Source organism: Nansenia antarctica (genome assembly GCF_963989245.1).
Source record: "Nansenia antarctica genome assembly, chromosome: 10".
Taxonomy (NCBI): Eukaryota; Metazoa; Chordata; class Actinopteri; order Argentiniformes; family Microstomatidae; genus Nansenia; species Nansenia antarctica.
Window position 1 is genome coordinate 16,837,614 of NC_137680.1, and position 15,254 is coordinate 16,852,867.

At 44.7% G+C, this 15,254-nt stretch overlaps 2 protein-coding genes across 5 annotated transcripts in view; one reads left to right on the top strand and one right to left on the bottom strand.

Annotated features, from left to right (window-relative positions):
* LOC308166453 (ankyrin repeat and IBR domain-containing protein 1-like) overlaps positions 1-7,903 on the top strand; it is a gene marked incomplete at its 5' end in the record, with an annotated part of 22,260 nt that extends 14,357 nt beyond the window's left edge. The window contains 9 exons of the mRNA XM_080540764.1: positions 1,037-1,171; positions 1,451-1,537; positions 1,649-1,715; positions 1,855-2,000; positions 3,597-3,775; positions 3,974-4,025; positions 6,138-6,249; positions 6,809-6,852; positions 7,086-7,903. Coding sequence (XP_080396890.1) covers positions 1,037-1,171; positions 1,451-1,537; positions 1,649-1,715; positions 1,855-2,000; positions 3,597-3,775; positions 3,974-4,025; positions 6,138-6,249; positions 6,809-6,852; positions 7,086-7,880 — 1,617 coding nt within the window. The 3' untranslated portion in view covers positions 7,881-7,903. The remainder of the gene's footprint in view (positions 1-1,036; positions 1,172-1,450; positions 1,538-1,648; positions 1,716-1,854; positions 2,001-3,596; positions 3,776-3,973; positions 4,026-6,137; positions 6,250-6,808; positions 6,853-7,085) is intronic.
* Positions 7,904-9,291: 1,388 nt separating this feature from the next.
* LOC308166459 (protein lifeguard 1) lies at positions 9,292-14,590 on the bottom strand. Of its 4 annotated transcripts, XM_080540772.1 has the most exons (11): positions 14,521-14,559; positions 14,024-14,107; positions 13,242-13,499; positions 12,003-12,081; positions 11,788-11,841; positions 11,582-11,672; positions 11,457-11,494; positions 11,123-11,210; positions 10,852-10,941; positions 10,667-10,714; positions 9,292-10,478 (listed from the first exon to the last, which is right to left on the bottom strand). In XM_080540772.1, the coding sequence occupies exons 3-11, from the start codon at positions 13,492-13,494 to the stop codon at positions 10,329-10,331; spliced, it is 891 nt and encodes a 296-aa protein (XP_080396898.1). In that variant the 5' UTR covers positions 13,495-13,499; positions 14,024-14,107; positions 14,521-14,559; the 3' UTR covers positions 9,292-10,328. The 4 variants fall into 4 exon arrangements, with proteins under 4 accessions (XP_080396898.1, XP_080396900.1, XP_080396901.1 ...); XM_080540774.1 differs by lacking the exon at positions 14,024-14,107 and having other exon boundaries at positions 13,242-13,495; positions 14,521-14,590; XM_080540775.1 differs by lacking the exon at positions 14,024-14,107 and having other exon boundaries at positions 14,521-14,566.
* Positions 14,591-15,254: the final 664 nt, after the last annotated feature.

Below are 15,254 nucleotides of genomic sequence, written 5' to 3' on the forward strand. Positions count from 1 at the left end.
TTTCAGACTTGGCTGGCCTGGACTCAATCTCACAAAACGCCCAACAGACAAATGGATGTTGTCGTTGGTCTTTGTATCAGCTCCACCTGTGGCTCTCTAGCAGTCAGAGATGAATGAGTGTTCTGAGAGGAGAGGACACGGATGTGCCTCTAGCGGTCTCTGTCAGTGTCGCCGGAGGCCAGGTCTGGTCTGTTGTGTTACACAACAAGCTGCCGTTGACAAGGAACACTGTCTCAGTGTCAGTAGAGTGCAAGGCCAACGGCTAAGTGCTAGGTGGGGAGTGTAAGAGCCTGGGCTCTCTTGACCTGTCATTACCTGTTGAGAAATGGCTTTTCCCCTGTTGCCTGGAAACACAAGACTCACCGTTGCCAAGGGTCCCCCCTCTCTCTCTCTCTCTCTCTCTCTCTCTCTCTCTCTCTCTCTCTCTCTCTCTCTCTCTCTCTCATTTCTCTTTCTCTTTCTCTTCTCTCTCCCTCCCTCCCTCTCTCTCTTTTCTCTCTCCCTCCCTCTCTCTCTCTCTTTTCTCTCTCTCTCTCTCCCTCCCTCTCTCTCTTCTCTCTCTCTCTTCTCTCTCTCCTTTCTCTTTCTCTTCTCTCTGTCTCTCTCCCTCCCTCCCTCTCTCTCTTTCCCACCCTCCCTCCCTCCCTCAGGACTGTATTGATTTTCTAGATTGTCATTCCAGCCCGGAGGCCGCTCAGGACTATGTAGGTGTTTAAGCATGGTTTGTTTCGTCACCGCGCAGCAGTGTGTTTTATGGTGGAAATTCACCACGTCTGAATAGAACTTTAGCGGCCCAATGATTCATGTAGAACACAGGTTGTTTTTGTCATTCTTCATCAGCCCAGGGTGGATTGATCTCTGTGCAGTGTGTGTAGATGGGCGTAGTGCCTCCCGGTGGTTGGTTGTAGAAGCCATCCAGACAGTTTTTTGTTTTTTTTCAGGGTATTCTGTGATTCTGTGACGTGTCTACTGTGGAGAACCTTGTTTTTACAGCCCCAAGCTGACTCCTCTCGCCCTCTCGTTGCTATCCCCGCAGTGTAAGTATGACTTCTGCTGGATCTGCCTGGAGGAGTGGAAGAAGCACAGCTCGTCGACCGGGGGCTACTACCGGTGCACGCGCTACGAGATCATCCAACACGTGGAGGAGCAGTCCAAAGAGATGACCGTCGAGGTGCTTCGTCTTTTTTATTCTATTCAGATTGGTTTTACACAACGACACGCACACACGCACAAACACAGTCTAGTCTAGACCTCAAGAGAGGGATCCAAAAGAAAATACACCTCCCACACGTGTGGTGAATGCCGCCCTTCCGATGTGCAACCTGAAGCAATGTTCCCCTCATTCCAAAAACTCCACTCCGCCCCCCCTTTTCAGCCTGGCAAAAACGAGATTAGTTTGTGAGTGTGGAGGACTGGTGTGGAGGACTAATCACCGTGCTGTCATTTTCAGGCCGAGAAGAAGCACAAGAGCTTTCAGGAACTCGACCGCTTTATGCACTACTATTCACGCTTCAAGAACCACGAGCACAGCTACCAGGTAAGCAGGGGCGGCGCTCGGAATACAGTTGTATAATCCCTGTCTTCCGGCATTAGAAAAAAAACTCAGCCAAAGCCGGGAAACCTCTAACGCCTCTATCCACTCACTTAGCTGGAGCAGCGCCTCTTGAAAACCGCCAAAGAGAAGATGGAACAGCTGAGCCGAGCCTTGAGTGGACGTGAGTGCATATTCCCTTAACTACAACGCTCCTTGACACCCTGAATCAAATCTAATATCTATGTAGGAGGGACGGGATGACTTATGAGACAAATTAAGGTTGAGTGTTAATGCTGTATTATGATCTCCCCTCACATCAGGGGAAGGCGGCCCACCTGACACTACTTTCATCGAAGACGCGGTCCTCGAGCTGCTCAAGACCCGACGCATACTCAAGTGCTCTTACCCCTACGGTTTCTTCCTGGAACCTAAAAGCACAAAGAAAGAGATTTTTGAGCTTATGCAGGTACTGAGACCGAGAGACAGAAAACCGAGACAGCCAGAAAGAGTGTCCATATGAAACATTCTTATGCTCTCTTATGTCGAAAAACTCATGCTCACATTCTGTCAAACGCTTTCTCTATTGTACCGTACAAGTGTATAGTATCTTATCAGCCCAAACGAACTGGACACCTGCAATGGTGCAAGACATGTAAAAATGAACAAACGAATGAACCCCCTATCCTCAGACGGACCTTGAGATGGTGACGGAGGACCTCGCTCAAAAAGTCAACCGGCCTTACCTCCGAACGCCCCGCCATAAGATCATCAGAGCCGCCTGTCTGGTCCAGCAGAAGAGGCAGGAGTTCCTGGCGGTTTTTTCCTACTTATGCAAGCTAGAAAATTGTATTGGCTGCCAGAGCAGCGGGCATTAAAAAGACAGAAAGAAAGAAACGTCAATTCTGTGCCATGGTTTTATTGAATAGTTTTAGAACTTCCTTTTTAAATGGGCCTCGAGGAGTGTGCAGATGTCAATGTTTTTCAGCTCGATACATCTTCTGTCATCTGCGTCTTGTGCGCGATCGTTTTTGTTGCAGGGCCTTGGCTCATTGGATGAGGACGATCCCAACATCCTATTGGCTATCCAGCTCTCCCTGCAAGAGTCTGGGCTGGCCATGGGCAGGGACAACCAGGAGTTCCTGGCCAACGAGGCGTCCCTCGGGGCCATCGGTACGTCCCTCCCCTCCAGACTGGACCCGCCCCCCCCGAGCATGGACGTGCCCCGGGCCGCCCTGAGCAGCTCTGAGCTCCTGGAGCTGGGCGACAGCCTGATGAGGCTGGGCAACATCAGCAACCAGTTCACCCCGCAGCGCCGCGGCGACAATCTCAACCCCTTCGGCGGCAGCAGCGAGCCTCCCGGCGGCCTCTTCTCCTCCTCCAGCGACACAGACTCCACCGGCCACGACCCCGCGGCCAACGCCAACCTCCTGGGGAACATCATGGCCTGGTTCCACGACATGAACCCCCAGAGCATCACGCTCGTCCCCTCCACCTCCTCCGACACCGACCTAGACGCACAGATGGCCAGCGCCCTGGAGGACGAAGCCATCCTGGAGCCCCCCCACCACCACCACCACAAGCCCCAGGAGGGCCTGAGTCTGGGGGGGGACTGCCCGCTCCGCACCCTGGAGGAGAAGGAGACTGAGAGGCCCACTCAGCTAGACCTGGTGGGCCTGGACGCCATGACCCTGCCCTACATGGTGGCAAACGCAGGGGGCGACCACACCGGTGCTAACATCTGTCACACTGACACCCCCAAATGTGACTCTGTGTCTGACCTCCAGCCCAGCACCAGCTCCTCTGAGTGGGAAGAGCAGATCCACCTGGTCTGACCACCTGGAGCCGTGAGGGGAATCTTCAGAAGGCTGAAAACCACTTTGAAATGCAAAGTAGAATGAATCAGGGCAAAGGAGGGGGGGAGTCATTAGAGGGTAGAATGTGTCCAAGTAGCCAGTAACAAGGGGAATGTTGTACGGTACAATAGAGAAAGCGTTTGACAGAATGTCGAAAAACTCATGCTCACATTCTGTCAAACGCAAACGAATGAACCCCCTATCCTCAGACGGACCTTGAGATGGTGACGGAGGACCTCGCTCAAAAAGTCAACCGGCCTTACCTCCGAACGCCCCGCCATAAGATCATCAGAGCCGCCTGTCTGGTCCAGCAGAAGAGGCAGGAGTTCCTGGCGTCGGTGGCTCGGGGAGTGGCCCCCAACGACTCCCCCGACGCCCCTCGTCGCAGGTGGGCGTCCCCCCCCCCCCCCCCGTCCCTTCACACACACACACACACACACACACACACACACAGCTTGACATAGGCACACATAGGACTGTTGTCCGGTCATAATGTTTCCTTTGGAATTGTTGCCTTGTCGTTATTTGTTTGTATTCGAATGGCACGTGTTCAGAGTAATGTATTTTTCGCTTTTTGTGTTTTCAGTTTCGCTGGTGGGACGTGGGACTGGGAGTATTTAGGTTTTGCGTCTCCTGAGGTAATTATCTGTGTTAGTTAGATCCCTGTGTAAATGTCATGGGAGCTGCTGCCAATGTTTCAATAATCATCAGTATGCATGGAGTACAGCACGGGACTAGTATTGGATGTTCCGCTCAATGTTTCAGATGCTTAACAATGTTCTGGAAGGTCACTGTGTTGTTCTGTTCCAATCTAAAGATCCTGAGGAGTCTGTCAGTACTTGGGGGGGGAATGATCAGAGTCATAATTCAGCAGGCATTACTGAAGCCATCAGTATTTCATACAGAGGAAAGCAATATGAACTATTGCTGATTCACAAACATCGCATTGCTTTGTTTGGTTTGCTACCAATGGTAGAAGTCTAGTTGCTATTAATTATTTTTCATTACTCTTTATCCTTTCAATATTTATCACGTTCCTATTGTATTTCCCTTTCAATACCAATTTGAATATATTAGTTTGACTGCACAGTCTAAAATATTTGGCGCTCCTTGAATTTGGGTAGAATTGTAATGATTATTCCAAAACTCCAAGCGAGAACATGGCTGTCAAAATAAACACAACTTTAAGTAAGTATCTTACTTTAGGATGAACTGCAGAAGGCTCTCAGTGGTTTTACATTGCATGCAGAGTAGTCTTGTCAGCAACAGATTCAGAGCGCACCGCACACTCCCCACTCTCTAGCGCCTGTCAAACACCGCTTGTTCAATGGTTACTGAGCAGCCAGAAGTGGGTTGGTTGGTGTTGGTGTTCAAATTTTAATTACTGACAGTTTGTACATGTCAGTTGTCATGACAGTTTTACATGTACAACTTCAAACAAGCTTGTTGTTTTTAGTCTGGTGGACATTTCCATTGCTAACTATCTGGCTAGCATCCGTAAAGCAACTCTCTGATGGGAATGAACAACAACAGTGTGGGGCTGAGGGAAGCTCTTTCTCGCGGAAGATTGAATCACATTGGGTCTTTTATTTGGGCCTCCACCTCAGAATGCCAATAGAAGGATAACAGCCCTTGTGTGGGAGATTCATCACCTGTGAAAAGAGGCTGCTTGCTGAACAAACACCAGTGTTTGTCAGGACAATTACTTGGATGACACTGCCGTGGCTGATACCAACTTCATTTTTAATTGATCAATTTGTGACAGAATAATTGGCCAATGTAGAGCATTGTCTCGCAAATCAATACTACGTGTCTAATAGATTGATGTTAGGTGTGTGTATTCTACATTTGTATCTGTTCCAGGTTCGTATACCCATAAAACAGCCCTATGCTTTTTGACCTTTTTGAAGTGTTGTATAGTTTTACTCTCCTAGCTAGATTTGTTTGCTCACTAACCACACAGCCTAGATACAGACTCTTTGGCATTTTATTTTGTGCCACCATTGATTTGTTTGGCTGTCTTTTTACACCATCATTACGATTTAATAGGCAGACAACATTCCGCTACTCTGAATCTCATCATCACTTGGATCAAATCCCCCTTTTTTTGCCCAGCATACTCATCAGGCATCAATATTCTGTTTATAGTTGGTGTGTTGCATATGATATGAACACGCATCTCTCTGCAAATTCACTATCTTCTTCGTTTTGCTAAATGACCTTGCCTTTCTCTCTTGGAATGGACTGAACAGAAATGCCATCTGTACATCTCTGTATAAAACGAGTACCTAACCATGATTGGCTTTCTTTCCAAACGGGGCATATAGCCAACCGCCTAGGGAGAACATTTCAATTGATTCCACCTAACAAAAACGTATGACTCCCTTAAGTGAAAATGCTTTTAATGTGAAATTAGAAGATATGTACATCAATAAAAATGAAAGCAGTCTAACTGTCTTTCCAAAGCACGTAAAGGCTATTAGGAGTCAAAGAATATAGAGATGATATCGAGGCAATTTCTGCTGACCCATTACTTCAAGTCAATGTCTTGCCGTGTAGTTCTGTTTGTTGTGGGACCCGCTCAGGGCTTCATAGTGGTCCATTAGCCCTGCTAATAGGGCGTGTGTTTGGGATGTCACGATGGCAGTCCGGGGGGCCTCAGACAAGACGGTGCATCTTTCTGTCAGAAGACGGGGTCACCACGGTGACCAGACATGTACTCAGTGTTGTCTGTGGCGGTGTTGTTTCAGGAGTACGCAGAGTTCCAGTACAGGCGGAGACACAGGCAGCGGAGGCGCGGGGACATGTCCAGCCTGCGCAGTAACACCCCCGACCCAGACGACCCCAGCGACAGCACTTTAGGTAGCTATCTAGGTAGGTAGGTCAGCGGTTGGGCCGGCGCGTATGCTAGCCCTCACATCACCTACTAAGAGGCATAGCTACTAAAGGCATAGCTACGTGAAACGCCTACGCGTCTCTTTTTTGACGTAACATTATTTATGTATGTACTGTGTAGCCTAGACGTAGGACCCGGTGGAAACACTACCGTCTAAAACTTATTAAGTATGTAATTCATCCGCTCTCACTGGGTAATAGACTAACCCTCCCGCGGCTCGACTCAATTTGTTTTCTCAGTAGCTTATTCAGACAACCTTTCGCCCTCTCCGGCGTCTCAATAGTCCGTTGTGCAGGGCGTTCTGAGTCGGTTAGTGCTGGCATCACATTGCCAGTTGTTTGATTTTCGTAGTGTGTTGTTTTCACCCCTGGCTTGTTGCTCCCTTTGTGCGCTGTAACGAGAGCATCTTGGCAGATATTGACGTTTTAGTTTTTTTTCTGACCCGAAGCTGAGTGATTTGAGTCTGAGTGTCTTCCAGCGTTGCTCTCTGTTGTTTTGACTGCGGGTATTTCTCGGTTCACACAGACGCACAGGAGATTGGGGGCGGCAGAAGACAAGGTCCCCCTATGGTGAGTTCAGCATTTTTTCCTACTTATGCAAGCTAGAAAATTGTATTGGCTGCCAGAGCAGCGGGCATTAAAAAGACAGAAAGAAAGAAACGTCAATTCTGTGCCATGGTTTTATTGAATAGTTTTAGAACTTCCTTTTTAAATGGGCCTCGAGGAGTGTGCAGATGTCAATGTTTTTCAGCTCGATACATCTTCTGTCATCTGCGTCTTGTGCGCGATCGTTTTTGTTGCAGGGCCTTGGCTCATTGGATGAGGACGATCCCAACATCCTATTGGCTATCCAGCTCTCCCTGCAAGAGTCTGGGCTGGCCATGGGCAGGGACAACCAGGAGTTCCTGGCCAACGAGGCGTCCCTCGGGGCCATCGGTACGTCCCTCCCCTCCAGACTGGACCCGCCCCCCCCGAGCATGGACATGCCCCGGGCCGCCCTGAGCAGCTCTGAGCTCCTGGAGCTGGGCGACAGCCTGATGAGGCTGGGCAACATCAGCAGCCAGTTCACCCCGCAGCGCCGCGGCGACAATCTCAACCCCTTCGGCGGCAGCAGCGAGCCTCCCGGCGGCCTCTTCTCCTCCTCCAGCGACACAGACTCCACCGGCCACGACCCCGCGGCCAACGCCAACCTCCTGGGGAACATCATGGCCTGGTTCCACGACATGAACCCCCAGAGCATCACGCTCGTCCCCTCCACCTCCTCCGACACCGACCTAGACGCACAGATGGCCAGCGCCCTGGAGGACGAAGCCATCCTGGAGCCCCCCCACCACCACCACCACAAGCCCCAGGAGGGCCTGGGTCTGGGGGGGGACTGCCCGCTCCGCACCCTGGAGGAGAAGGAGACTGAGAGGCCCACTCAGCTAGACCTGGTGGGCCTGGACGCCATGACCCTGCCCTACATGGTGGCAAACGCAGGGGGCGACCACACCGGTGCTAACATCTGTCACACTGACACCCCCAAATGTGACTCTGTGTCTGACCTCCAGCCCAGCACCAGCTCCTCTGAGTGGGAAGAGCAGATCCACCTGGTCTGACCACCTGGAGCCGTGAGGGGAATCTTCAGAAGGCTGAAAACCACTTTGAAATGCAAAGTAGAATGAATCAGGGCAAAGGAGGGGGGGAGTCATTAGAGGGTAGAATGTGTCCAAGTAGCCAGTAACAAGGGGAAAACCCCCCCATCTAGTGCAGAAGGTTTATGAAAATGGTGTAGTTCAGTTTCCTGTGTTCACACAATACATCAAACACTTGAAAGCGAAAAATATGGGTATAAAATACCCCTAGATAGATAGGCCGTCGCATTCCTGCAAAGCAAGCACTATTAGAAAGTATAATCAGATGGATTGAATGGGTATTACATGAATGGATATGTGTTGATACAGTAATGGAAAAAGTTGCTTCTCTCTCAAATCTGTTTAGACTAGACTTTAAGATTATATATATATATATATATATAGTATATATGCATTCAATACTTTGGATATTTTTCTTCACTGGAGTTAAAGCCTACTGTAAGTGTTTGGATAAGGTCTGAGGGGGTTTTCAGCTGTATGGGGGAGCAGTGCTTGTAGTTTCATCCCAGTATAAGATGTACAGACTGAGGGAACACCTGCTCTCATTCCTAGTCATATCTGCCTCCTCTGTTTTTGGGTAAGTTCTAGGTGCCAAACACTGGCTAGCAAAAGCACAGTTTGTGATCACCAAGTGGATTTCAAGCAAATTGTGCCTGCTTTCATAGATGTGTTTTTACCCCCCCAACCTATTAGAAGATGATGTATGCGGGCGTGATGTAGAGTACCCAGAAAGACCGACGAACAGCCCTGAAAGGAAACAAATCAGCGTGGCTGCTCTCGGCCAAGTAGGAAAGGACAGAAGTAGTATGGATTACAATCAGACATTACAATCATGTGATCTATTGTTCAAACCTAATCACTGTAATATGTCACTGGTCATTTAAACTGTAAGTAAGGCCTTGATAGGACTCAGCTACTGTACTTGAGGGCTGCAGTGGGTCTTTGAAACGGTTCTCTACGCAATTCATTACAGTGCCTTTATGTGAATCTTTTTTTATTTATTGCCACATTTCTTGAGTGCTTACAGTGATTAATGGTGAGTGTGTATACAAGCTACAACACCTGTTTGTTATAGTAGTTTTACTTATGAAACTAACAGAGTGTCCAAACTTGACCTTTTTAATGACATTTTTATATACATTTGTAGCCTCCCTTTTAGTGTGTTTTCCAGATTATTTCCAGAGCATTTTTGTAATGCATTTAAATATAACACACTGATCTTACATGATTTATGTATTGTGGGTCACAGTCGGTCAACGTACCACATCTCATTTCCAAACTTGGGAACGTGTTGTTTATCTTACTCTGTTGTGTTGTAGGTTGGATTAGGGGGGGGGGGCGGGGGGGGGGGTCTTTGGTCTCGTTGATGGATGAACAGGTTAATCTGTTGCTCAGTAACTGAAATGATTAGTGTTCACTTTGGAACGGTAGGTGGAAAGTGTATTCTGGAGCAGAAAGCAGTCAAATGCAGGACACTATATATAGAAAACTGACTATTATTTATTTGAAATCGACAGAAAGTCTCTTATCATGATTGAAAATGGGGTATTAAGATATACGGAATAACTAATTTGATAAAAAATAATTAAGAAAAAGATGTATTGATTTATTGTCTATATAGTATATGTGAAATATAAGTAAGACAGTTATTTCAAAGTTTCACTTTATGAATTGGTCTTTCTCCAAACTGGTGTTTTGACTGTATTGAAGTAATCGTATGCTGACTCTTTAAACAGCAGTAAAACAAAATGTATTGCATTGAAATGAGTCTTGAATGTGAAGCTGTGAGTGCCATAAATGGAGCTAGTGAACTTGTGGGATTGATGTAAAAGTTGTGGAGTTAGAAAATCTATTGTCCTTTATGTAACAGTATGTTGTGCATGAAATGAGTACAAATTACATTTAATTTGTATTTTTTTTCTTGGCATTTCATTTCAAATGTCATGGCAAATTACTTTAAAAAAGTGGCATCAAACGTATTTTGTAACCCATTGAATTTTTTTATTGTAAAGCAACTAATCCTTGAAATGCTATTTGCACTTTCATAGTCTATACTTGATACATTCCCTCTTTATATGAAAGATAATGTTTGATGTGGCCAATAAACTATGAGTTGAGTTTTGATTTTGTGCTGAATCTTATTTTACAACTGAAAATGTATTTTGCATTTACATTTTTATAATTTGACTACGTATTACAATCATGACATTAGAATAATGGGGGTAGTAGGAGCAAATTGCTAGAAAAAAGCTAAAGAAAGAAAGCAGAGCTCTACATCAATTATCTACATTCATATAGTATACTGTTTGACTGGAACACTAGGAGAGAGAATACAGAATACATCAGATATGTCAGAATACATTGAGGAATACAGAACAGTGGAACAAGGGTTTGGGCTCCATGGCGGTGATGTCAAGCACACAGTTTAATTAGCTGCAGCAGCATGAGGAACAGTGAGACGATGTCCAGGTACAAGTTGAGAGCAGCAAAGATGTATTCCTCTGGAGAAATGCTGTATTTGTGTTTCCCACCCAGAATAAACTGTGTATCCATTACCAAGTACTGGAGGAGAAGGTAAAGCAACGTGTTGTTAGAAAGCTATGTTTTTAACACCTTTGATCACATAATTAGGTTGTATCGTAACATTCACACAAAGACTACTGCCAGTAGTATACAATTGCAATAACAGGATTATAATAACGGCTGCTTCACCACTAAGTAGTGTAAAAGCAATTTTAGACTGTACTTACTATAGAAAACACCAATGTTCCCAGGCAGGCATACACAATGTAAACATACTGTTGAATGAAAACATGCAATCAGTCCTGAACGAATGGATTTGTTCTACTTACTGAAAAGTAAAGAAAAGAATGCTGATTTTGTATTGGTGTCATTTGTACACATCCGTATCTGGAAGAAATACCCCTGTGTTTACCTGGGACCTCATAATTCCACATAGCAACCCAAAGGATATAAGTGTCCAACCAAAAGCCCACATACACCCATTTGCTGCAGTGAAGTCCCACTGAAACATCAAAGCATGAATGAGACAAGGTTTTATATTTGAAAAAGCAATATGCAGCAGCCTGTTAAAGATAATATAGCAAACATAGCCGCCATTTCACTCATAACACATCCTAATTGTACTGTGTAGGTGTGGATAAACATTACATTCTGTATGATTATTTACTGTAGAGAGAGCTTACTTTGGATTGCATGGCAAACACACTCATCGCAAAAGACACTAGCGCAGTAGCACCCACTGCCCATAGAACAGCCTCAGCATTAAAGAACCTGGAACAAATTAGATTTGTTTTGAACATCACTGGTGGTCGGATAGAAATAATCTATCTTTTCATTTGATTAAATTATTGAGGTTTATACTGCAAACTGCCATGAGTTCTGTATAATTGCAAACAGTCATGAGGGATAACAGTGAGCTGAGTAACTGAAATAGAGTGGAGGTAGGTATAAAGCATGTTACTATCTATGAGTAAATCAGGGTCACTGCGGGGACATCCAGTAGGCAGTGGTACTCACACTGTCACTGATCCAAGCATCAGACCCTCTGCAATGGTCTACACAGGACAAAGAACACATCAAACATCATGAATGAGGACCAGGGTTTTAGTGTAATTAGATGCCTCGTTGGATTTGATACTCACAAACAGTCCCAGGAATAGGAAATTGAGTGGGACTTTTCGGCGTATGTTGTCTGCACAACCCAGGACTATGATGAGGACAAAGACCACTGCCCTGTTTGAGAGACAAAGTAGAGTGGATGATATGTTGCAATCACCTGTACCAGATGTGAAGTGATTGATGTGCATGGTTTCACAAAAGAGTGTACGATTTCTGAGTTATTGCTTACATCATGGTAAAGGAAAACCAGCGGCTGGAGATAGTCCATTCCTTGAGTGCCTTCCTACAAATAAATAGGAGGAAACATGAATCTGTTTATTTCCTAGGTACATATGAAGCTTCTAGCTGCAGTGGTATTGTTTGATGGGGAAAATTCAACCTAGATCTAACTCTGCTCAGCCTCAAGGAGGATTTAAGTGGGTCGAGAGGAGTAGTGTCACTCACCAGTAGAGAAATGCACAGATGATCCCCACGGTGGCTACAAGCTGTATCATTAGAGTCAGGTACACTTTCCTAATGAAGCCTGTAGAAACAACCCACACTGTTGTGAAACGTTCCCTGTCTCTTATGACAGGTGTTCATTCTTCACATCAAAACATTGCGACAGATTGAAATGATCTAATTTCAATTAAAATGATTTTGTATGAGTGTAGATCTCATACACGCCTGGGGCCTCATTTATAAAAAAGTACTTGAACGTCATCTTTGACACGTAAGCACATTTTCCTAAACGGACGTAAGCATTATTTATATTACGGGCTGCGCTTCTTTAAAATTGCGTACGTACTGAAGTCAAATAATAAATACCAAATACCAAATATACTTGAGAATGAGCTTTATTTACGCTCTGTGATAGCGGCTCAATTATAGCGGCTGAATTAAGCCAAGTGAGCGGGAGAGGGCAGAGAAGGGTGGCTTCTCTGTAAGTTGCATTTGTAACGTTTGATCATGACAACAAGTTGTAAAAAAAAATCAGGGGGGATGGTGGATTTTATCATAATATGAGGACAATTTTAGCATCCCCACAGCGTCAGTGACTTCAGTGTCAGTAACTTGGTAAAAATGTCATTGCATGTGTGCGTGCCCCCTTGCCCACAGTATTTTACTCAATATGCGCAAAACTAAATGTTGAAATAGCAGTAATACCAAGGGATGGAAAGGGGGGATGGCAGTTTTAGAAGGGGGATGATTTTGACCGTTTTTATTTCAGGGGGGAAGCCATCCCCCCTCATCCCCCCTCAACTTGAGTGCTGAACAACTAACCAGCAAATTCTTATACTGTAATAATATAATGGTCTTATTCTTATCAGGTGACATTGAAATTATGGCTGCTCACTCCCAGACACGGAAACACCAGAGAAAAATCCAGTATAATTTAGCGCATTAGGGTTAGGGTTAGGGTTATCTCGGTTGTTAACAACATCATTAATTTTATTACGAGTCACGTTCACTTCGCATGAATTACACTAGGCAGTGCGGCTCACATGCCTGTAATAACTGCATAACCAGTAGGTAATGTGCGTACGCAAGGTCAATACCCGACGTAGAGCTACGACCTTTCCAAGGTCAAATCGACTCACGTTGAAATTGTATAAATCACTACGTTTGACGTGGTTTTCTACGTACAACACGGGTAAGATCAAAATTTGATCCAAAGTACTTTCTATAAATGAGGCCCCTGACCTCTTCTGACTGTGGCGTCATCGAAGCAGTTGGTGTCCTGAAAGCCGATGGAGTAGTCAGGTGGAGCTTCCTGGCTGTGTCCTTCATGGTGTTGGTCTTCTTGGTAGGCCGTGTTGTCGTAAGGATTGGCAGGAGACACCATAGCGATGTTGTCTTTCCCAGCGTGCTGCACACCAGAGGCAGGGTGCTGGGCATAGCCTGAAGGGTCGTATGGAGGGGGAAGGGGTCCACCGCTTCTATTGGCTTGATCCATTCTACCTTAGTATTACCAGGAACATACTGTACCATCATTTACATACTGGGAAATCTGGATAACATGTTGCATTGTAGTGTTTGTATTATTATATTTGTTTTATTCTAATAATTTTGATATTATTATTCTAATAACACATAATACGTCATTGCCCTACTGTCCTAAGAGCAATGACCCTAGTATAAACCCTGATCCTTACCAAAAAGTAACCCCCAAAAAGATGCTTTTAAAACAGTTCTAACAATAATAACTACACAGTATAACACTAACACTCTCATGTAAAATTGTAAAATGTGAAATACGGCTACGCCAACAACAACTAATAAAGGTCAAGTTTCCTTTTTATCTCTACAGTGATAGTGGTATTGATCCATGAATGGGGAACTGCTATAGCTTATGCTTCCAAGCCATTACAAAACATCACACATGTCTTCAAGACCATACATTTACATGACAACAATAAAACAACAATTAGATAAACTTCATATATTGTAATTATCAATACAATTCCCTGATTAATTTTTCTTACCTTTATGCCACAGGGCTCTAATTCAACACTACTTCCTGTAGTAATTCCCGCCGGGCAAAGTCTACCTGTTGTAATATTATGATTCTAATAACACATATTCATACGTCATTGCCCCACTGTCCTAAGAGTAATGACCCTAGTATAAACCCTGATCCTTACCAAAAAGCCTAACCAAAAGTAGACATTATGCTTTTAAAACAGTTTTAACAATAGTAACTACACAGTATAACACTAACACTCTCATGTAAAATTGTAAAATGTGAAATATGGCTACGCCAACAAATACTAATACTAATACTAAGTTTCCTTTTTATCTCTACGGTGATAGTAGTATTGATCCATGAATGGGGAACTGCTATAGCTGATGCTTCCCAGGCATTACAAAACATCACACATGTCTTCAAGACCATACATTTACATGACAACAATAAAACAACAATTAGATAAACGTCATATATTGTAATTATCAATACAATTCCCAGATACATTTTTCTTACCTTTATGCCACAGGGCTCTAATTCAACACTACTTCCTGTAGCAATTCCCTCCGGGCAAAGTCTACCTGTAATCAGCTAGTTGCTATGGAGACAGCACATTGTTTGGTTTTGGGGAAAGTATTGATCATCATTGATGAACCTAGCTTTTTTGGTTTTGCTTCTACCCGTACAATTCTGTACAGTTTTCATCTGTGTATGAAATGCTTATTTCTGATGATCTAAAATAATCTTTTTATTTTATGATCTACCCTACCACATGACTAGATGAGGAAAATCCTCTCCGGTCCTGTCCCATAGCTGCCATGACTGGCTGGTGCTGATAGCAGTGGACAAAAGGAAATCTTACAGGATTAATTTAGCATCTATGCAATCCAGGTGACTCTAGGGGTACAGCTGTGTTTCTAGGAAAGGTATAGCCGTGTGTAGCCAGACACTGCAACCTATTTTTACAAAGTTTCTATATAGAAATATTGTCATACATACTTATTTTTCTACTCACTCCATTCTCCGGATGAAACCTAGGCAAGAAAATGTCCTCAGCACCAAGCAAGTCCTCTAGATGGCATTCCAACATCTTTTTTTACAGTGAGTTAGGACATAGATTTCCTGCTGAAATAAGGCTATCAAAAGCCATATTCAGATAAAGATAGATGGGCCTACTGATATATTTTTCCGACAGCCGACAATGTGTCATGGTGATGCTGTTATCACTGGCAAAAGCCCCTTTCAGGGAA

Bases quoted from the DNA above. Each gene is read 5' to 3' on its own strand.
- LOC308166459 (XM_080540774.1), bottom strand. From the start codon at position 13,494: ATGGATCAAGCCAATAGAAGCGGTGGACCCCTTCCCCCTCCATACGAC. The intron at 11,211-11,456 runs GTGAGTACCACT...AATTTGTTCCAG, and splicing joins ATGCTTGGATCAGTGACAGT to GTTCTTTAATGCTGAGGCTG. The intron at 10,479-10,666 runs GTAAGTACAGTC...CTTCTCCTCCAG, and splicing joins GAACATTGGTGTTTTCTATA to TACTTGGTAATGGATACACA.